The sequence below is a fragment of the Glycine soja genome, chromosome 19 (genome assembly GCF_004193775.1).
Source record: "Glycine soja cultivar W05 chromosome 19, ASM419377v2, whole genome shotgun sequence".
Lineage (NCBI taxonomy): Eukaryota > Viridiplantae > Streptophyta > Magnoliopsida > Fabales > Fabaceae > Glycine > Glycine soja.
This window is the reverse complement of record NC_041020.1, coordinates 9,530,185-9,554,173: the sequence shown is the minus strand read 5'-3', so window position 1 is coordinate 9,554,173 and position 23,989 is coordinate 9,530,185. Positions and strand designations below refer to the sequence as shown.

At 30.9% G+C, this 23,989-nt stretch overlaps 1 protein-coding gene across 1 annotated transcript; it reads left to right on the top strand.

Moving 5' to 3' along the window:
* The first annotated feature begins 21,715 nt into the window (after nucleotides 1–21,715).
* Nucleotides 21,716–23,625, top strand: LOC114399790 (myb-related protein 315-like). Its single transcript, XM_028362004.1, has 3 exons — nucleotides 21,716–21,907; nucleotides 22,013–22,142; nucleotides 22,622–23,625. Exons 1-3 carry the CDS (start codon nucleotides 21,775–21,777, stop codon nucleotides 23,178–23,180), a joined length of 822 nt encoding a protein of 273 aa, XP_028217805.1. The 5' UTR covers nucleotides 21,716–21,774; the 3' UTR covers nucleotides 23,181–23,625.
* The last annotated feature ends 364 nt before the right edge of the window (nucleotides 23,626–23,989 follow it).

The window sequence follows — 23,989 nt, the reverse complement described above, 5'->3', positions numbered from 1 at the left end:
TGCATTCTGCTTACCACAACTTGAAAATAAGCATCAGCAAGATTTGCCACGACTATGGCTCAAGGACCACAATTGTTGTCTACCTACGTCGCCAATCACTTAATTAGGTTCTTATAAAAAGTGGGTTTAGATAGAAATTTGATACTTTTGTTCTTTTGTGCGTTTTTGGAGTATCTTAAGAGAGAAAAAGGTCGTGAGAGAGTCTTCTGCTATAGATGAGCGTGGAGATCACAATTGGATCAATTCTTGTAAAGTCTCTTTCTCTTTTGTTATGTCTATTTTCTTTATCGAGTTTTCTAGTTTTGTCATGACAATGAATAGCTAGCTCCTCAAGTCTAGGATTTTGATTTAGCCATATCCTTGTACCCTTTTATGATTTTAATGGAATTCTCAATGCTATTCTGTCAATTAAGTTTCCTATCTAATCTTATCACTATTTTAGAATAGATCATTTTGAATCTTAATTTATTTTTTGTCAGTGATAATCTGGATGTAATTGATTGACCTCAAAAGTAATTGTTTTTATATGATTTACATGAACAAACTGATTTTATGATTTCTAGAGTAGACTAATTATTGATAACCCTTTGTTTGATGAGAACTTAATCCTTTGTACTAATTTGATAGTTCTATGATCAATTGAGTATTAAATTAGGGCAAAGAGTGTTATTAGACCATCACCAAAGACTAATAATTGAATTAAGGGATATCGGTAGTTGATTAATTGGGGTTTCATTAGGATAAGAATTGGGGGAAAATGAGGTATGCGCAAAATGACAATCCTAGACTATATACAATAATTGTTTTCTCACCAAATTTTCTGTTTTAATTCTTCTATTCTCAAAAGGATAATTGAACCTAACTCTTTCTTACATTGATAAAACTCTAATTACTCACTTTATTGGTAAATTGATTATTTCGAAACACAACTAGTCCTTTGGGTATGATATTCGGACTTAGGTCCCCTATAACTATAGGGTAGGATATGCTTATCCTTGTGCAACGTTATTTTTATGCATCAAAATATATATATATATATATATATATATATATATATATATATATATATATATATATATATAATAGGAAAAACTATGTCCCAAAGCTAGCCACACCAAACACATCGATCTACATCTAAATTTGAGAAGTAGCGAAAGGGGCCATATATGGTAAAACTCAAACTCAAGGGCCAACCATGGATAGGGTCCTATGTGTATAGGATCCATTAGTGAAATATTAATTTTCATGGTTGGAATTTAAATTATTTGAGCTTGTGCATTAGGGGTGATATTTATTATTGTTGGAAAACAATTCAAATTTCAAAATAAATGGAGCTAGTGAAAATTCAAGGAGATTTTTTTAGGAATTTGTTGTGTTTTAAATCGTAATCTAGATTGAAATATTTTATTATTTTTTTAACTTACTTTAGGGATTTTTTTTTCTTGTTTTAAATATTAGGATATGATAATATTTGAATTTTTTTTATTGTTATTTAGCTCTACATATAGAACCAAGAAATAAAAATTCTACACTGTGTTTCATCTAAGATCCCTTGAACATGTGAGTAATTCTATTGTGTCCAGAGGAATTTTTCTAACAAATAGCATCAGAACTATGACAGAGAACACAAAAAAGTTAGAAATCTCATTATTTGATGAGGAAACAAATTTTATGATATGACAGTCTACCATTCAAGACCTTTTAGTACAACAAGGTCTTGATTTTCCTTTAAAAGATGAAAAGTCGGTTGTTATGGGTGAAAGGGAATGGGCTCAATTCTAAAGGAAGGTCATGAGCATGATTCGATTAGCTCTTTCTTCCAAGATCAAGTGCAATGTGTTAAAAGAGACAACACGAAAAGTCTTGTGGGAGAAGCTTGAGTGCATTCATGCATTCAAGTCGTTGACCAATCGTTTATGCTAGAATTTGAAGTTATATCAACTCAAAATGGAGATAGGAGGAAATCTACTTGGCCACATCAAACCTATTCACTATACGAGTTATATTTCTTGAACTATCCAACACGTAACATAATTATTCTTTTACATATAAATTACATTATTAAATATAAAACACTATAATTTAATTTTTGCTAACATAGTCTATTGAATTATTAAATTAATAAACCACTAATGAGTTTTTTTCTTTTTTAGTTTTTGTTTTAATTCTTTCATGATATTTTCTCATGCTAATACAATATTTTATTTCTATCTAAAATAAAAATATTATATTAAAATTGAAACTATTAATTCTATTAATCAAATATAGTCACAATTTAGTCTCTTTGAAGATCGTTTATTCATTATATATTTACAAAGTGTTAGGGAAAAAACAAATTATTATTCTAAGAAATAAATTTTACAAAATCAAAAATATTTTTTAAATGTTCAAATGTGATTGATCCACCCAACTTAACTCGCTTATGATTACATTAGTTTGGATTGACTTTATTAATAAAATTATACAAACCTAACTCATAAAATTTTAGTCAGAATAACGAATTTAATCAAACTCATTCGATATAACCTGTATACGCCCCTATAGGCACATATCAATTGTACTTCGCAATTCTTGGGATTAATTAGTAAAAGGGAAAATTTCTATGCATGAACCAAACAAATCACGGAACCTTTTTAAGAATTAATTAATTTTTTCCGTAATTGTGCTATGGATGCATGCATGTACGTAAGTCTAGGAAAAAGGAAGATGATATTCTACAATCTTGAGTATTATTATATATATAAGCCAGAGCACTGTTTTGGTTCCGTAATTGTGCTATGGGAGGATGCATGTACATAGATATATATAAATGAAGCCTTAGAAAATGGAAGATGATATATACTATACCACCTTGTGTATTATTATTATTATTATTATTGTTATTATTATTATTACTACTATTACGTAGAGGCCAGAGCAGCATTTTATTTTTCACTTATAGTGTCTTCCGATGTTTCAAAATATGACGTATGCACTATTTCAGCCATTCAAACTGTCGGAAGATGTTAAATTTTGAACTTACCAAAGTCAACGAATAAAATTGACCTTGAAATTTAAATGCTATGACCTCATGTGATGATTGATGACCCTTTAGGGCAATATAGAGTCAAAGAGTTTTAGAATAGAACTCTAATCTGATGAGTGATGACACACAAGACCGTGCCAGGTATGTGTTTTGTGGTCGGTGGGAGTAGTTTCTGCCAGATAATGCAACACAAAGAGCAACCATGGGTTGGCCTTTAATCTAATACTAAAAGTTTTTAAACTATTAGGGCATGTTGGCCTTCAATGTGCTCCTAACAGTTTATAAGCTATTAGGACATATTTATAGGATGTTTCGGATGGCCATGAGGTGAGTAAAAATTGTGCTTTTTTATCGTAGTGAGCATCAAGCAAGTGCCTATGATTTTAAGTAATTAGTGTTATAAATCATCTAATATTATATTTAATTCGTATAAATAAATAAAAAAATCTGATTTTTAAATTTACATTATTTTAACGAAGAAACTGCATTTTTTAGGTATCCAAACACAGTACTATTAGTATTCGTTTTCTTTAGGGTCACATTCATCCACATCAACTTGGAGCAACTTATTTCTATGTTATTTACTAGATTTTAATGTGAATTTGCAGGGTTGACATGCATATTGAATGTTGATCCAAACAGGCCATATAGTGGAATGGCTTAAATAAATTTTACCAATTGGAAGTTTTAACATTAGAATAACTGATATAGATGGAGAAATACAGGTAACAGTTTCTTGATTAAGCAATTCGTGTTTATTTAATAATGAGGTCCATACTAAAATTATAAAACACATACTTAATTAAGAGACACGTTTTTTTAGTGCCGATTGATAATGATATTCTTTAAAAGGTAATGATTTTTTAACACTCACTACTTCATTAAAACTTCTCATTTTATTTTATCTCTATTATTGTTACTTCACATACATTATCAATTATACCAATCATTTATTTATTTATTTATTATTTGTTTTCAGACTAATGTTTAAGAATCGTCCTATATTATATATATATATATATATATATATATATATATATATATATATATATATGAGTTTTTAAGTTTAGATCTCGCTATTGTACGTCATTCTACACACGCACACAAAAATCTACATATAAGAAAATTTAAACTTCATGTTTGGGTGAAAAGCAAATTTTAAATATTTTGAAGCATAGACAATGCACAAACTTAATTTATGATAAAGTTTTAAAAAAATAATATTAAAAAGGAGTAATGAATGATTGTCTTCTGTGGTCAAGTACGGCAAAATTAATTGATAAATTTGTTAAAAGTGAAAATAATAATATTTTTTATATAATAACTAATTAGTTAAAAGTTGAAAATGTTAAGCTAATTCATTGAACTATAATATTTTGATAAAATTAGTTGTTAAATTAATTGATAAAAATAAAGGCCTAAATATATTTTTGATCCCTAATAAATATCTTCTTTTACATATGATCTCTAATAAATTTTTGTTCTGCGATGAGTCTCTAATAAAATAATAATTTTTTTTCTTGATATTTATTTTTAGTTCCTAATAAATTAGCAAATTTTGTGTTTGTTACATAATAAATATTTTACATTTGTTATTAATATAGACTAAAACAAAATTTACTAACTTATTAGGAAATAAATACAGAAATTTCTAATTTATCTGGGACTACAACAAAATATCAAGGATAAAAAATAAAAATGTTATTTTATCAGGGACTCAATGCAAAGCAAAAATTTATTAGGGAGCAAACACAAAAATCGGTTATTTATTAGGGGTCAAAATTATATTTAAGCCAAAAATAAAATAACATAAAAATGTGTTTATATGATTTTTATATAAAAATATATATTTTTAATTATGTGATTATATTTTTAGTTTCACTAGCTAGTTTTAATCTCTTAAAAAATTAAAGATGAAATAGTTTTTAAAAATAAAATGAATAGTGTAACATAAAACTTAATTATATATGGACGAAATTTATTCAAATATTAAGGAAAGTTATTATAGGAATGGAAAAAAGATTGATGTTAGGTGTAATAAAAAAAAGCTCAAGGGAAAATGTAATTTGCTCTAAAAAAAGTTGTGTAATAAAATAGGTGAAAATATATGAATTTTTAATATTTTTAAAAGGTAAAATTATATTTCTGAAAGTGTAATGTGGTGATAAATTAGTTACTAAATGATGAAAAATACAAATTTAGTTTCTGAATGTGAAAAAGTGTAATAAATTAGTTTTACCGTTAAATTTATGAGACTATTTTATCATTAAGTTGTAATATCTAAAAACTAATATAATAACAAGTTGTATTTTTAGAACTAATTTGACATTAAGTTACAAAGTTTAGTGATTAATTTGTCATTAATTATCTGCAAGACTAATTTGTCGCACATTTTCAATATTCATGAACTAAATTTGAACTTTTCATCTCTTAGGGATAAATTTGACAATATTTTTCACTTTCATTAACAAATTTGACTATTTATCCTATTTTTAAATCTCACAAAAGAAAATATAAACAATTAAGATGAGTGTTAGCAACATACTTTTTTCTATTGATAAAGTTTAGGTTAAATTAGTCTTTTAATACTCTAATTTATTATTTATGTTTAATTTAATTCTCAAATTTTTAAAATCAATTCATTTTTTGGAAATGCACATTTTGTTGCAGTTTAAAACCACTTAGAAACGGTTTTGAACTTAGTAGATTTTGAACTGTAACACATTTCTTGTAATTTAGATTGAAGTATCAACTTGAATCGATTTAAAAATTAGAGAATCAGATTAAACAAAAAAAAATAGAATATCAAATTAAATCTGAAAAATAAATTAGAGGACTGAAAAATTTATTTAAAATTACAAATATACTAATATAAAAATATTAAACAGGATGTGAACCAATAGAAGACAATATATTAAAAGAATGTGTTAATATCATTTCTCCGTAATTAATAATCAATGTATCTTATTTTTCATTAAAAATTGTAGTATGAGACGAAATTTTCTACAAATAAATAACAACCTTGGATAACCAAAATTTTGGTTCGTGCCCAGGGAAAATCTACGTTGGGAATTATGGGAGCAATTGTCTTCGCTAAGTAAATTTTTTACTTAAATATATAAAATTATTATTATTTTTGTTCCTAAAAAAATTAGGATTACCCTCATAAATTATTTTTTTAGGAAAAAGAATATAAACAATTATTAAAGATAAAAGAAAAAATAAATTAATACTACTTTATTCAATTTATATTTTTAAATTTATAAAAATTTAAGTATTTTGATTTTTTATCTTGAAATTGTGTATTTGTAAAAAAAATTAAAAACTTTCATCTATAAAAATATCATAGACTATTTTTGCCCTACTAAAAAGGTTTTCTTAATTCGTCACTGCCTACTGCCTATCACTCGTAAAAGATATATAGAGTGCATCTTATGGATACACCTCCGAGCAAAGTTGTCAATATAATGCACATAAAATCTGCGTGGACAAGGTAAAAGTATATGACAAGAACTCAAGTGATACAAAACAATAGCGTTTTTTTATTCATCAGCAAAAGATTATTATTCATTTATTAGTTTTTTTAATAAAAAAATCAAATCCATGACATTTATCTGTTTTCTCTTTTTTTTAATCATTGAACCACAATATTTTTTTAGTATAAACACTCATTTCTTTGTCGACAAATATTAATTATTAATTTCTTATTTTTTATTAATAAAAGAAATTAAATTTTAAATTTTTTTTCTTTCATTATTAATCATTCAATCAACCTTATATCACTTAATACAAAGACTTGTTAAAGTTTATCATGTGATGAAAATTTTACGAAATGTATGTCATCCTAATTAATGTCTCCTAGTTAGGAGAATGGTGGGTTCTGACTTCTGAATTAATTAGTTCTTTCTGCGTGGTTTTATTATTAAGGGCCCTTAGGTTTGGTTTTGGTTTTATTATTAAGGGCCCTTAGGTTTGGTTTTTTTTCCCCTCATTTTAGGGGTATTTATGCCTTTTAATCATGCTGAATCATTAGTCAAAACTCCAAAGATCTCCTAGAGAAATGCATATTAACAGTTTAGCACTTTGGCTAAATCAACCCTGTAGTTTTGACCCTTTACGTACACATGTGTGCAAAATCGTACAGCAAGTACGTTATCTCAATCTCACTCTCCATTATTGATTACTTGTTTCTAGTTTTTAACCCCGTGGAAAAAATTGCAAGTGAAACACATGGTACAGCAATAAAGATATCAGAGGAGATCGATGCACTTTTTTTACTAACCCCTTCCTTTTTTTAATGATTAAATTTAAGCATATCTAATTATATATTTGTCCTTTTTCTAATTCTAAATACACACTAGACCCCACATAAAATTTAAACTTTTTAAGACATTAGACTTTAAGACTTAAAAAACAATAATAGCCATGCATATATAGATAAAAACATATAATTAAAAAGATTATGTTAAAACTTCTTGTGATAACTTTGAATAAGGTTGATTATGAAAAAGAGGACGAAGAAGGGCTTGTCATGGTTTGTAAGTTAAGAATTCTTTTATTATTCATAAAATTTACTATAAAAAGGAGAAATGAGAGATATGAAACAATTTCTATAAACTTTTGATAAAAGGAAAATGTTTAATTGCACACGAATCTAAAGGTATTAAAAAGAGATAAAAGTTTTTTTTCTTCCTTTTTCATGGGTAAAAATCAAAGATAGATTCATCAATGTTTACAATAACTTATATACACACCTAGCTCCGTCAAGTCCACTGAATTGTATGGCAAATTGACTTAGATGGGATAGTTTTACAAACTATTTTCCAAACTAAGTCTGTTTTAGAAGTATTTACAAACGGGATCTATTTTTTACGTAAACCCAACCCTATCCCTCCAGCATGCATGACAATATAAGCCTTGTGCAAACACGTGGAGGAAATTGCTAGGAGCATTGGCGAGACACTTGCATGAGGAAATCGCCAATCAAACTAGCGATTTAAGGACTGACATGGACTGGGTCTCGCCAGTGGCAATGGCGAGACCAAGGTGGTGTAGGCTGCAGTCTAGGGCGTGCAGAGGAGCAGGTTAGGGCAGGCTAGGGCACAACTTTTTGACTGGTATCGCCAACAGGACTGGTGGATTAAGCTGGTATCACCATTACCCCTGGCGACATTAGGTTCGTGAATTATAAAAAAGGTTGTCCTAAACGAAAGAAGACACGCATTCATCTCTTCCTCGTGGCTGTTACGCTTTGGCTGATAGCGAGAAGGTTTCCTTCTATTCTTCATCTTCTTTTCTTCAATTCTCTCAAACTTGGTAAGTTAGTTAATATTTTTTGCATTTTATTTATTTAATTGTTTCTGATAATTAAATTAATTATTTTAGGTATTATAAAGTTTATATGTAATGAAATAGTCTTACGTATTAAGTTATTAATTTTAGTTATTAGTTTTGTATGCTATGTTAGTTTTAAGTCTTAGTTTTATATGTTACGTTAATTAAGTTATTAGTTTTAGTTATTAGTTTTGTATGCTATGGCAGTTTTAGTTGTTAATTTTAGTTATTAGTTTTATAAGGTACGTTAGTTTTAGTTTTAGTTATTGTAAGTTATTAGTTTAGTTTTAGTTTGAGTTTTTTATGCTACGTTAGTTTTAGTTTTAGGTATTTTAAGTTATTAATTTTGTATGCTAAATTAGTTTTAATTTTACGTATTGTAAGTTATTATTCAAATATATTAAACTTTTACTATGTTATTTAAATTTTGTATGCTACGTTAGTTATATGGTATGTTAGTTTGTATTAATTTTGTATATATGGTACGTTATTTGTATGATACATTTTGTTATTCAAAGAGTCTTATACTTTGTTATTTATTCAAATTTTAATTATATGGTATATATATTTAATTTAATTTTTGTAAATGTACTTAATTTTTTTATGTACAAAAAATGTATAATTTTTTTTGTCAATTTATTGTATTATATTTTATTTTGCAGTATCAATGGCATCTTCCTCGTCATGTTCATCGAATATACAAATTAAGTTTGTTCCAATTGATGGTGACGTTTTATGGATGCAAGCTAAGCATGTTTCAGAACATATTTGGAATGAGGAAGAAGACAGAAAATTACACATCAGACAAATTGTCCCCACGTATCAAGGTCAAGAAAAAATACCAGAGGAAATTATTCCTCTACTTCGACAATCTGGTTTTTACTAGATTATGAAGATGAGATACTTAAAAATAAATCCGGCATTAATTAGTGCCTTGATTGAAAGATGGAGGCCCGAAACACATACGTTTCACATGAGATGCGGAGAGTGTACGATTACTCTTCAAGATGTCTCTATTTTATTAGGTCTCCGTGTGGATGGATCACCATTAATTGGTCCAACAAATCTTGATTAGGCTGATTTATGTGAAGAATTGTTAGGAGTCAGACCACAAGAAGGTGAACTTCAAGGTAGTGTGGTTCAATTAAGTTGGTTGGCTCACCATTTTTCACAATTAAATAACCATGACGGTAACGTACAACAACTAGAAAGGTTTACCCATGCATGGATCCTTAGATTCATAGGAGGTGTCCTATTTGTTGACAAAAGTAGTAGCAAAGTTTCTCTAAGGTACCTGCAATTTTTATGTGACTTTAGAGAGAGTGCAGCACGTATGCATGAGGACATGTCGTGCTTGCTTATTTATATAGAGAGATGTGCAGCGCCACTGATTACAAAACTAAATCAATCGGAGGTATGTGCATCTTAATCCAAATGTGGGCATGGGAACGATGCACAACTTTGGCTCCAAAAAGGACTCCTCCCGTAATAGAAAATAAACCACTCAGACACAGGTTAGTCGTTTAAAAAATTAGATTTCATTTGAAAATAATGGTTAATGTAACGTATCGGCAATGATGATTTCATAATTTTTTGTAGGTGTCTGCGACGTGGAAATCAACATATTGACAATGATGATTTGATAATTTTTCGCACAAATTGGATATTATGAAACGACATGAGGTAAGAACATCGTAATGCATTGGTTAAATAATAAATAATATGTCATATTTCAGTGAAAATTAACAACTTTGTTGTTACATGCAGTTTCTGTGGGAACCTTACACAACAAATGTTATGTCAGCGTTGCCTCCAATTTGTTTGGTTGGAAGTGTAGCGTGGTGCGCAGTGGTGCCACTCATGTGTTTCCAAGTTGTTGAGTGGCACCAACCCGATAGAGTTTTGAGACAATTTGGATTGAAACAACCAATTCTAGGATGTCCTTCACAACCCCTGAATTTGCATGGCATAACGCTGAAAGGCAAACAAGATGAAAATTGGGGGCAACTATTCGCCCCAATGATCAGTCAATGGAACAATCGAGTTGATTTTAGGGTCAACGGTTATCCTCGACAAGAGGGCCTATTGAGCTTTAACTCCGACTACATGGTCTGGTACAGGCGAAAAATAAAGATATTTGTTTACCCAAAAAATGCAAACACAACTACATTGGTATTTTTTTTGTTTTTTGAATATTTAACTTCAAATTATTTTTTTAATCATGGCCATTAATTTACTCACCCTAATAATTGCAGGCTGAAGTTGCGGAGACATTACAGTACATGGTGTCTCCTCAAGGGAGGAATACGTGGACAGTTGATGATCTTGTGCCTTATGTGAAGAAAATAACGATTCTATCGGAAGAACAAGAGAGAATCGCTGAGCCTGTGTCACATGGTCCAGCAACAGAGCATCAATTTCCAGCACAACAGTTTCACATTCTCCACTCAAGTGTTGAAACTCAAGGCATAGGCAGACAAAGGGAGGCTGTTGAAGCGAAAGAATATTCCCAACAAATGATGAAGGATGGTCATGGAATGTATTACACGCCACCAACATTTTCTCAATATCCGACATAGATGTATTAGTATCCTTTCGAAGGTCAGCACACTAATACTTCTGCAAGCGAACATTCGTTTGGTGGTGTTGCGAAAACACATCCTAATTTTTCGTGGCCTACTATGACCCCTTAGCAGCAACATGATGCCCCAATTCCAACACCTAATGTCCCATTAGGTATGCAATGGAATGTACCCGGAGCAATACCTGATATGGGTGACTTATTAGGTGTTGATTTGCGTCACCAATTTTCTGCTGAGGCTGACCAAGTAGAAGTAGGGAGACATTGGGGCAAAACAAATCCTGATAGGCAAGCACGAAGATGGGATCGACCATGTGGCACATCCTCACGTCATCACGGACAACATAATGAATGATTTTCATGTCTCTGTTTAAATATGTTGTTGTATGTTTCTCATTTGAATTTGATATTTAATCTATCGTATGCAATTTATGAAGGATACAGTTTATGTCGCGCATCAAACTATAATAATAAATAATGTTAAAAATAAAAAAACTAAAGTACACAAACCAAAATAACTAATGTTACTAACTAACGATTTCATTGAAGGCCACAAACTAAATACATTCAAGAGAACTTCAACCAATACAAGTCACTCGTCTAACATACATAAATCAATTAAATGAACAACTCCCACGATCATATTGCATTGGACATCGACGCCTGTTGTGCCCTTCTGCTCCACATCTACTACATTTTTGTCGGTGCTCAGATGGTTCGAGCCAATCCATCTCATTCCTTATCCTTGTTGATTTTGGCCGACCTTTCGCACGAATTGTAGTTGGGTCAGGGATAAGTTTCCATGCATCATCAGAAGGAAGAATTGCCGCTTCATTCCATGAATAAGTTTTTTTAGATAAAATTGCCCTCGTATAAAAAGGGCAAGGACACTCTTCGCTTTTATTCGAGCAACAAACGATATACTTGTTTGATTTGCTTTCAACAACTTTAAAACTTTGATGCACCTTCATAACATATTGTTTCAGAGCATTTTTTACCGCATCTTTACTATTAAAATCTATGCCAACATATAATTGTTGTCCAACATTAAAACTCGATGGCATCTCCAACCCGCAAATGTCCTCCTAATCAGGATGACTCCAGTTGATATTGTTATAATGCAAAGCATCATTCCAAAATAGATTTTGAATTTTTTCTACACCTAATAGTTAAAAAAAATTCAAGTTAATATCACAATCGTACTTATTTACCATTAAATACAATTGTCATAAAATGATAAATGTATTCACCTATTTTTTATTTAATAAATTACACCTTCTGCTGGGTGAACAATTCTTATTGGTTGAATCATGTTGGTGACTTCATCGTCTATATCAGATATATCGTCAACACTATCATCTTCATCTAAAGACTCTTCAACGTATGAGTTAGACACAAGATAATCATCATCATCATCATCTTCATCACCATGTAAATTGCTTACATTTCTTGGCGGTTCCGCCTCATTATTAGATAAATTATTTCCACATGATGTAAGAGAATTTGCATAATGAAACATAGAACCACCAGCCACATTCTTTTCTATGTAAAATTCCAGAACTGACATTTGATCTTGTCGGTGAAAACTTTCGATCATAGTTTCAACATCTTTGTCATCACAAATTTGCAACGCAGCATACTTTCCTGAAACTAAAAATCTACAACTGATAGCAGAAATAATTTCATTATTTTGTAACTTTACCTTATCTCCAATTTTTTTTCAAAGCATTCAAACTAATTTCACATTTAATCTGAATCACTTTTTTACTTCCTTCAAAGATTACACCATCAGTCTCATCATATACCCCTTCCATTGAAATACAAGATTGTTATAACCGAATTCATCATATACCTACAAAAACAATATTATAAATAATTAATCATAACAATAATAAATTCAAATTACAAAAATCTAATAACAAAAGCCTCTTTACTGAAACTTCAAATTAAAACTTTATTGTAACAAAAAATTAATTACTTCAAATAAATATCATGCCACAAACTTTAAAAACTTGTACGCTTTCAAAGTAGAAATTTTAAAGGCACATCAAACCATCAACCAAGTTGCTATTATAAATAATTAATCTTAACGATAATAACTTCAAAATAAATTAATTTATTTAAAAAATTACTACACAGAAACTTCAGCTTAAAATTTTATTGTAACAAAAAATTAATTACTTCAAATAAATATGATGCCACAAACTTAAAAAACTTGTACGCTTTCAAAGTAGAAATTTTAAAGGCACATCAAACCGTCAACCAAGTTGCTATTATAAATAATTAATCTCAACAATAATAACTTCAAAATAAATTAATTTATTTAAAAAATTACTACACTGAAACTTCAGCTTAAAATTTTATTCTAACAAAAAGAACAAAAATATAGTATTATTATTTCTGCTATCAGTTGTCTGACTAGTTGTGATTCGAGAATTTCATAAGGGGAAACTCCTATAGGTGCAACTTGTTTAATGACATCCTTGAGTTTTTCGATGCTATATCCTAAAGGTATTTGAAATCTTATTGGGTTTGTTCCAGTGAAGGAGTAACCCAAAAAATCGTCTTGCTATTGTAATACAACATTGCATCATGCGTAGGAGTGATGGAGGATCAAAGTAGGTTGAGTATACCATCGGGTGTTCTATTGATGGTACATAATAATTCTATAGGGTCAACACATGAGTATTGCTCATTGCATATTAACGTTGTGCGAACGTCATCATCATTTTTCAATTCTATGGATAGTTGTCAGTAATAGATTTCATCCACAAATTAGTCATTGGTTAGTCGATGGGTGTTGTGAATTCTATTGTTCAGTGTCTCAAAAGAACAATTTTCAGGAACTCGCATTGATATTGAAGTAAGACATTAAAAACAAACACTAGTTTGGTTGGGAATGATTGATCCATTTGGAAAAATGAATGCTAATCTCAAGTTAGAAAAGGTTTGGGTGTTTGTTTCTCCTAAGAATGTCATAGTATTGAGATTGAATATCGTTTGTGAATGTAAGTTGTGCGGAAGTGTGTGACTATATTGAGGGTGTTTTGTATTATTTATAGTTGTTTGAAACTTCACCCCGTTGATGTTTATTGACACGTGTCATTATTGTAATTTCATTTTTATCGATATAGTGCATAGTTTTCGACTATGATTTTACCTTACTACTTGACGCACCAGACCGTCCATTATCACTTTGAGAATTGAATGCAAATTATGAGTTGTCAAATTAATGTCAGTTTTGTTAGTGAAACATCTATTATTTTTTCAGAGACTTGGGTAAATTGTAAAGTGTTGTCGATTTCGACTGTGATATTACCCTACTACTTGGTGCACTAGACCACCCATTATCACTTTGAGACTTGGATTTAAATTTTGAGTTGTCAAATCAGTGTTAGTTTTGTTTGTGAAACATAAATTGTTTTTTCAGAGACTTGGTTAAATTAGAAAATGTTTTCAATTTCGATTGTGATTTTACCATACTACTTGGTGCACCAGACCGCCCATTATTACTTTGAAACTTGAATTTAAATTTTGAGTTATCAAATCAATGTCAGTTTTGTTGGTGAAACATATATTGTTTTTTCAAAGACTTGGGTAAATTGCAAAGTGTTGTCAATTTCAATTGTGATTTTACCCTGTTGTCTAGTGCACCAGACGCTCATTATTATTACTTTCATACTTAAATTTCAATTGTGAGTTGACAATTCAATGTCAGTTTTGTTGGTGAAGCATATATTATTTTTTCAGAGATGTGTGTAAATTGTAAAGTGTTGTCAATTTTGACTGTGATTTTACCCTATTGTCTAGTGCACGAGACATCCATTATTATTACTTTCATACTTAAATTTAAATTGTGAGTTGGCAATTCAATGTCATTTTTGTTGGTGAAGCATATATTATTTTCTTAGAAATGTGTGTAAATTGTAAAGGGTTGTCGATTTTGAATTTGATTTTACTCTACTACGTTGTGCTCCAAATGTCCATTATTATTATTTTTAGACTTGAATTTAAATTGTGAGTTGTCAATTCAATGTCACTTTTTTTTTGTAAATGATAGATAGTTGATTAATTTGCACAAACTTATAAAAAAACAAGTGGATGTGTTTTAGTGAGTTGTCATTTTATCTTTTACCAAATTGTCAACATAAACTGAAACAAATGATTTATTTCATTAGCTAAATTAAGTGCTACGAATAACAAACACAAAACGATGTAGGCAATGTAAACTCACAATGACTCAATGTTAAAGCATTGAACACCGATATGACGCACATTTGATAACCTCAAAGCAGAAATAACACACGTCCCATCCCTAGATTACCAACTTCGTTTAAATATTGGTTTGTGGGAAGGAGACGTGTTGCATTCTTCCGGCTCGGAAGAGAAGTCACTATCACTACCATGGTCTTTGACCTAACAACTCTTGTATTCATATAACAGGTCGTCAACATTGAAGGTTGAGTCATTTTGGTTGTTTCGTGGGTTATTGTTGTCACAAATTGTGGCAAATAACTCCACGAATGGTAGTGTTCGGTTGTTGTCAAAATGTTGAACATTTGTCGAACGTCAGCATCATCTCCCAGAATAAAACATGTGTACATATATAGTTGTCCTGGCTCAAATATGGGGAATCGAAAGTGAAGTTTTTCAATATGTTGGTGTGGCTCAATGTTTATTTTTTGGTGAACAAGTTTAAGCAATTGTGTAAGGTTTATGGCCTTGTTGACCATGAAATTTTTTGTGTTGTTACTAATGAAGGTGATGCCCTCATTAGTGTTGCAGATTTCACCATTGTAGTAAACACAAATATATGCAGTTAGGTGACACATTATTGTAGGGGTTGAGGTGAATATTTGAAAGTTCTACAAATGTCTTCAGCTGGTATTGGTATTTATAGAATTTCTCGATTACAAGCAGGTATTCACTGTTTAGTCACATGCACTAGTAAATGGCATGTGAGTATGTGGGAAACATACTTTTTATTTTTTACTCTTATTTTGAGGTCCTTTTTACGAAAATGTTACACGATATATTTTTTTTATTCTTTGACGTGAGAACTATGAAATAAACTTCCAACGGAAGTTTTTAATGTATTGGACAAATTTAAAACATTGCATAAGATGATCACTTAAACATTGTTTTAAGGGTGGGAAACATCTTTTTTTTTTATTTTTCTCTTAATTTAAGGTCTTTTTTTATGAAACTATTACACAATATTTCTTTTAGATTCTTTGCATAAGATGACCACTTAAACAGTTTTAAGGGTGAGAAACATTTTTTTTTATTTTTTACTCTTAAGTTGAGGTCTTTTTTTATGAAATTGTTACATGGTATATATTATTTTGGATTCTTTGACCTGAGGACTATGAAATAAACTTCCCACGGATGTTTTTAATGTATTGGACATGAATTTAAAAAATTGCATAAAATAACCACTTAAACATTGTTTTAAGTGTGTGAAACATACTTTTTTTAATTTTTTTTTACTCTTAATTTGAGGTCTTTTTTGATGAAATTGTTATACAATATTTTTTTTGGATTCTTTGACTTGAGGACTATAAATAAACTTCCCACTGAATTTTTTAAGGTATTGGACATAAATTTAAAAAATTGCATGAGATGACCACTTAAATATTGTTTTAAGGGTGGAAAACATACTTTTTATTTTATTTTTTACTCTTAGTTTGAGGTCTTTTTTTATGAAACCATTACAGGGGTAGTTAAATACAGTTGATCCCACTATCACAACATTTTATACTCCAATGACCAAGACGATGATCAGTCCCACAAGGTGATGGATGTCAATGACATCACATATTTCTTCTTTCATGTATGATTGGTTCTCCCTCATGATGATGATGTTGTTGTTCTGTGTTAGTGTATTCAAGTGGATTGTTGCAGCTGAAGAATTTTGTCCTTACTCTCCAAACGAATATGGTGCATCAAATTATTGTAAAGAAGCTAAATATTATGTCGCGGAATTTGGTGTATTCAAATCGACACCAAATAAATTGGTCATTCATTAATGGCTAGTTGCGTTGACTGACTCGCCAGTTTGGCTAAAAGTTTGATGAACAGGTGAAGGAGTACAATACATTGACTGAGGATGTGGAATTTTGGAATGTGTTTGTTCAACACTTGTCCCTAAAGCATTAAGGGTAATTGTTGTGCGTGGATCATTTAGTTGTTGTGCAACAGACAAGAACAAAATAGTGTTTTTTCTATACCATTCCATGTACTCTGGTGTATGTGTCACTATTCCTTCAACCCATTGTCTAGTTAAAACATTATTGCATTTGTTTTTCCAGATATTAATCCACTCTGCATGATATTCCATCCAGTCACTGTAATGATTGTCTCGCATGTCAATTTGGTGAAGCCGATCAAGATTCATGGGATCATTAGGGATATCTTGTTGTAGTCCAAATTGTAGTCTGATCCGGTTTGTTCGATGTCACTCAATAATTGGAAAATAAATAATTGAAGTACATGCAGTCCAAATCTCCATGTCTCTATATGCATGTCTCAGTAGGTGTTGTTGAAATACATTAGATGAAATCATGTAATAGGTTCAAATACATTAGATGAACTCTATTTCCAGATTTATCAAGAATTAAATCACCATCAATCATGTACATTATGTAAGCTCTACACCTATATTGTAGTTGGTGTATTGTTGGTTCTTTAGGAAATGGTGCGCGCAAGATGCTATGCAACCATGTCAGCTTCAGTGCAGCTCCTTTACGTGCATTTTTTGAAGGGACTTCCCCTAGTAACTTGTCGCATAACTCATCCAATGTAAGAAGCTAGGTTCAGTCACAACATGACCATCGACTCTAATGCCTAGATGCAATGCAACATCTTTGAGTGTGATGGTGCACTCACCCCATGGCAGGTGAAAGGTGTGTGTTTCAGGCCTTCATTATTCAACCAATGCAATGATCAATGCAGGATCAATTTTGCACTGTTTGATTAGGGCAATATGTTGGAACCTGATAAACGATAATAATGGTATAATTTGTGGTTCTGTTCAAGTATTGTTTGGTAATATGAAGTGATTAAATCATTAATCGTGATACGTGAATAGTGTGAATGTGTTGATGACGCAATAGAGGTTTATGATCCATGAAAACAATGTTAAATGGTAAACCGAGTACAAATGATATAAAATTTGAAGTTGGGTGATGAAAATGTGGTATTGACATGCACCTCCCATCTATTTATAATATAAACTATGTCGAGATTTCAAAGCACATTTATACTTTATCTCATTGTAAGGCCTCGAGATTCAAAAGCACATTTACACTTTATCTCATTGTAAGGCCTCAAGATTTCAAAGCACATTTACAATTTGTCTCATTGTAAGGCCTCGAGATTCGAAGGCACGTTAACACAATTGTGCTAGTGTCACACATCGAGATTTCAATTCATGTGAACCATGGACCCGTGATTGATTGTATATATAAATGCACCATATCACCAAAGACTTTGCACAATTGCATCAAATCAAATTGTGAGAGTAAACAGATAGAGCAAGCAAAATGAGGTCAAAGCCAATTTGGGTATACATTTATATCAATGGTGAAATCATTCAAAGTTTAACTGCAAAAGCAATTTTCAAAGGTGACAAGACAAAATCGTTACTGTTGAATCCAACAATGACGTTGTCAAACATAATCACCACAATACAGTCATCAATTAGAGATAATGATGTTACGCCTATAATAACTGCACTTTGGTATCGGTGTCCTGTATATGAATTCAATGGTCAAGTTTAATATAGGGCAATTCAAATTATTGACGAAGAAGATGTTTTGTGCATGTTTCATACATTTGTGATTATGGCAAGTGTAATATATATGGAACTTAAAGTTGATGTTCATAATTCATTATCACCTACTTAAGTTAATGACCTAAGTTGGACCGAGATGGAGGAGAAGCTACACAATTCCCTGAAATTAGAATGAATAATTTAACATATTTTGTTGTTGTATTGTGTTTAAGTTTTTCTCAATCTTTATTATGTATTTGTAGTTGTTCCATGCTTTGAAGTTGTTTTTTTCAATTTACTTCAATAATAATAGCCTACACATGCATGATTTCAGATATGCGAAACAGTGTTGTACCTAACCCTCACATGCACCGAGAACCCCATTAATGTGTGGTATTCACATTGTTCACTAACATGCATATGTTTACCTCATTAATGTGGTTTTCAACAATCCGCATGGGCTTGTCGTGCGATACAAAACACTGCGGTCAACACTCATGATGCAATGGAGCCTATAATGTGCGTTGTTGCACACTGTTCACTCACATACGTTTGTTCAGCAACAAGATAATGTACAACCACCAACTGGTGCACTCCAGGTTGGCATGTCCTTATGTAAATGCACAATGTATTCAAGCACTCAAAGAATACATCAGAAATCAATTTGATTGCAAAACAATATATTCTGACCAGAGAAGGCTAAACTTCGTGTGTAAATCACATGAAAATGGTTGTACATGGAGCTTAGGTGCATGCAATTCAAAGAGACATAAGAAATGGATTATCAAGAGTATCAGAGGATCTAACCATATCCTCTTATCGCCTACGCCATCATTGTAGAAGGGGAGACAACTTTCAGCTTGGGGTTTTTGGGTTTTTCCTAAATAATTTGAGAAGGCATGTTACTCCACAAATTAATATTTCTCTCATTTTAGATAGGCACCCCTTGATTATAAGTGTGTGCAATAACCCAACTAACTGATGGGTTCAGGACACATCACATTCCTTCTGCCTGCACCACATTGCACAAAATTTTCTTCCTGGTAACTTAATCGGCAAACATTTGAAGAAACCATTCATGTTGGTTGGTAAGAATCTATTTTATTTCTTTGTTAAACTTTACTTTGAATCAAATTTTATAATGTAATAGATTGATTGAATATTCACAAGATATGCATACACAGAGAAGATGCATTGGTAGCATCTTGGGGATATCCGTGCGAATAAGCCAAGTGCAGTTGAATGGCTTGATCTGTTACCCAAAAAATATGGGTACAATGCTTCCATGCAGGGAAACGTTAGGAACATATGACTACAAATTTGCCTGAGTCGGTTAATTCCATGTTCAAAAAACACAAGACATTTGTCGGTGTCATGGTTGAGGAGACGTACTTCAAGATCGCAAAACTCTTTGCTATTAGAGGCCAACAAACTCAGGCAATGATCAACTCTAGCTCGCACGTCATGGCCGCCTGTAAATCTATCAATGTTGATCCTATGAACTATGTGTCCTCGCGATTCACCTTACAAAACATTTTGCACGTCTACGACAACTCCTTTGTTTTAGAGTCACACGAATTAATGTGGCAAGAATATGAAGTAGTTCAGTGGGGTCCTGATCCAAAGAGAAGGAGGAATGCAAAGGATCTTTGGGTTTCAACTCTCATTCCTATTAAGATGGACGAAGAAGAAATTGATAGAAAAAAAAATGTGAAATTTTTCGAAGGTCATAACAGAAACAATTGTCCCAACATGCTTTCATCTTCAGTTTTCCCTTAAACAAATATTATTTATAATGTATATTTATAATGTAATGTAACGTTCTTCTATAAATAAATTGTTAAAGAAAAAATATTATCATTTTAAAAAAAAGTTAATGACAAACAAAAAAAATTATATTTAGTAAAGTAATAATATTAAAATTTTTAATTTTTTATTAATACAAAAATATTAAAAAATCAGATTTTTTTGAAAAAAATAAAATAAAATGTTAACTAAAAAAATGTCTTGTATAAATTAAATATTATCAAATAAAGTCTATTATCAAATAATTCTTGTATAATTAAATAATATAAGAAAAAAAATTATATTTAATAACATTATTTTCTTAAACAAATAAAAATTATTTTACCAAAAAATTATTTTTAAAATCAATTAAAAATATTTTTATATAATATAATATTTAAAATAAAAGTATGGAAGCTTACATTTAAAATATTTTTAATAATTTAAATTAAAACATAAATTTAAAATTTAAAATAAAATTTAATTTAAAAAAACACCGCTTAAAAGTCGGGATAATCCCAAATTCTCAATGAAACCTAAAACTGATGCATTTTAGGATATAACCCGCAAAGTGGTATAATTTAGGAATGATATGAAGAGAGAAAGTTTAGATCGGTACAAAAATCAAGTTTTTATGTTCAATAAAAAAATTATCATATATAATAATTTTGTGGTCTTTTATATATCTAAGTTATAATTACCTTCTAATTGATTTACAAGGCATAGAAATTAAATTCTATGAATAAATATATTTTGATTGTCTTGCATATGTTATTATTGTCTTATTCATCACCAATTTATTACTTAATGTTCAAGGTTCCGGATCCAAGTGAATCCATGGAAGAATTTCATGACATAATAATAGTGAAGGCATCTCAATAGTGTAGCCTACAACGACAAAGCGTGCCAGCCATTTTGGGACCAAGGAATCCCATCAAACTCAATATTTTACAAGGAATGCTATCAACAAGAGAAGATTTTGGCACCAAATAATGAAGTTTTTCCAACAAGGTGGACTCAATGTGGTGTTGGTGGTGGTGACCATCATTTTATAATGACAACCCCTTCTTGCTTTCATAGCTTTCAACTAAAGTGCTTTCTATCCAATCATTTATCACCCTTATCATAGGACACCTTGCTTTTTTTAAATGTCTGAATGAACTGGCAGCATCTTTGCTTCAACCTTAAATAGCTCCTTTTTTATGTTGTCACACTTTGTTAACTCTCAAGGGATAATAATTTCTTGATTTGGCAAATTAAGGTGAAAGTTCCAAAATGGGAAGACAGCCTTGTTGTGATAAGGTTGGTTTGAAGAGAGGTCCATGGACTATTGAGGAAGATCACAAGCTTATGAATTTCATCCTCAATAATGGTATTCACTGCTGGAGAACAGTTCCTAAGCTAGCAGGTATTTTTTTATTTTGTGAAAAATTTGTTCACATTTTGACTTTGCCTTAAAGTTGTGTATTTATTTGAATTGGTGCATTTTTATTTTTGTGGCATGCTTGTGAAGGCTTGCTAAGATGTGGAAAGAGCTGCAGATTGAGATGGATTAATTATCTGAGGCCAGACCTCAAGAGAGGTGGATTTACTGAAATGGAAGAGGATCAAATTATACAGCTACATTCATGTCTAGGTAACAGGTATATATGTTATATGTTCTGAATTGTCTTTGCACCCAAAACAAAAAAAGATGGTAGATTTTTGGACATTATGTGAAGAAGCCTTTGAAATCAAGGTTTTAAATTGTGGTCGTGGTTTCATCACGATCCTTAACACTACAGGAAATTGCAAATATATGTGACTGCAATTACGATTGCAATGCATTCTCAGAGAGTGCAAAAACCTTGATTGGGCCGAAATCAGCCTTTGAAATGACGGTTTTAAATTGTGGTTATGTTTTCGTCACAATCTTTGATATTTTAGGAAATTACAGACATATCAATCGTAATTGTTGCTGCAATGAATTTGCAGAGAGTTCAAAAACCTTGATGTTGCCGAAATCACCGTCGCGGACAGTTTTTAGAACTTTGTTTGTAATTATCTCAGGGGTATTGTAGTTTTAGAAGGATATCAATATATGGATACTAATTTCTTCTAACGGAATGAAGTACATTTTCAGGTGGTCTAAGATTGCTTCACATTTTCCTGGGAGGACAGACAATGAAATCAAGAACCATTGGAACACAAAAATCAAGAAGAGGTTGAAGCTCCTAGGTTTGGACCCTTTAACCCTGAAGCCATCTGAGCAAAAGGAAAAGTCTGTTGATGACAAAAAAAATATAGAATTACAACCAAACACTTCAAAAGGGTCTGAACAAGGTGTAGAGAACAAGTCCTTAGATATGCATAGCACAAGCGAAGTGCCAAAAACAGAAGGGAAAATAGAAGAAAACAAGGTGACTTGGGATGATACCACTGGATTTTTCAACAATTATGAAATGTTGTGCTCACAGTTGGACTTGGGATCATGGATGAGCCAAGAAACCAAAACCAGCACTAGTTCTTATTGTAGTTCTTCTTTCTCACTTGATGATTCTAGCAACCTTTCTGTGGGTGAATCCTCTTACCTTCAGGAAAATTCCTTACAACAATGGGTTGATGGTTTGGATTCCATTTTGTCATGGGATAGCTTCAATCCTCTTGAGAAAGATTTTCTCTTCTTGGATAATAGTCAATGAGCACAACCACCTCATGAAACTGCACAATTTTTACAATCTCTCAATCAATAAAATGTTACAACATTTCTTGTGTAGAATACTGCCACTGCTTTTCTTAATGTGATTCCATATTGTTGAATGTGAATTGGATATTTTGTTATTGCTTGTTCATCCATATTATATGAATTAACCAAGTTGAATGATGTTCTGTGTCTCATGTAGTCGATCTCATTTAGTGAAATAAGATTTATATTGTTGTGTTCCTTAACCAAAGCTTGAATTGAACTCCTCCACAACACACCATGACTTGTACCACATGGGGGGCTGAAGAATGCAAATTTGATAAGATCACCACTTTTTCCTGTCTCCTCTGTACTGACGGTTTTATTGAAGTTGTCACACACATCATCATGAAATGTCCAAGGTTTACCTTGCTTGGTCGCTTTCTGCTGCTTGTTATGATCAATCACTTTTGTTGTTCTTCCTATCTTTATGCTTTTAAATTTCCTTAATTATTAAAAATAAAAATTTGTTGAGATAGTTTGATGACCAGTACAACTTTACAATAATATATCCACACCGCGCCTTACTCTATGGAATATATGTCATCTTTAATCTTTAATAATTAACATTCGAATATAAAGATTTTATATCCTTATCATCATTGCCATAAAATTAAAAATTATATTTTTATACTAATAATTATAGAAATATACTAATGAGGATATTCTTATTTTTAGTACAAGTGTATTAATAAAATATAATTAGATATTATCTTAAAATATATTAATTATGTAACTTACTCATACTAAAAAATAAAAATAATGTAA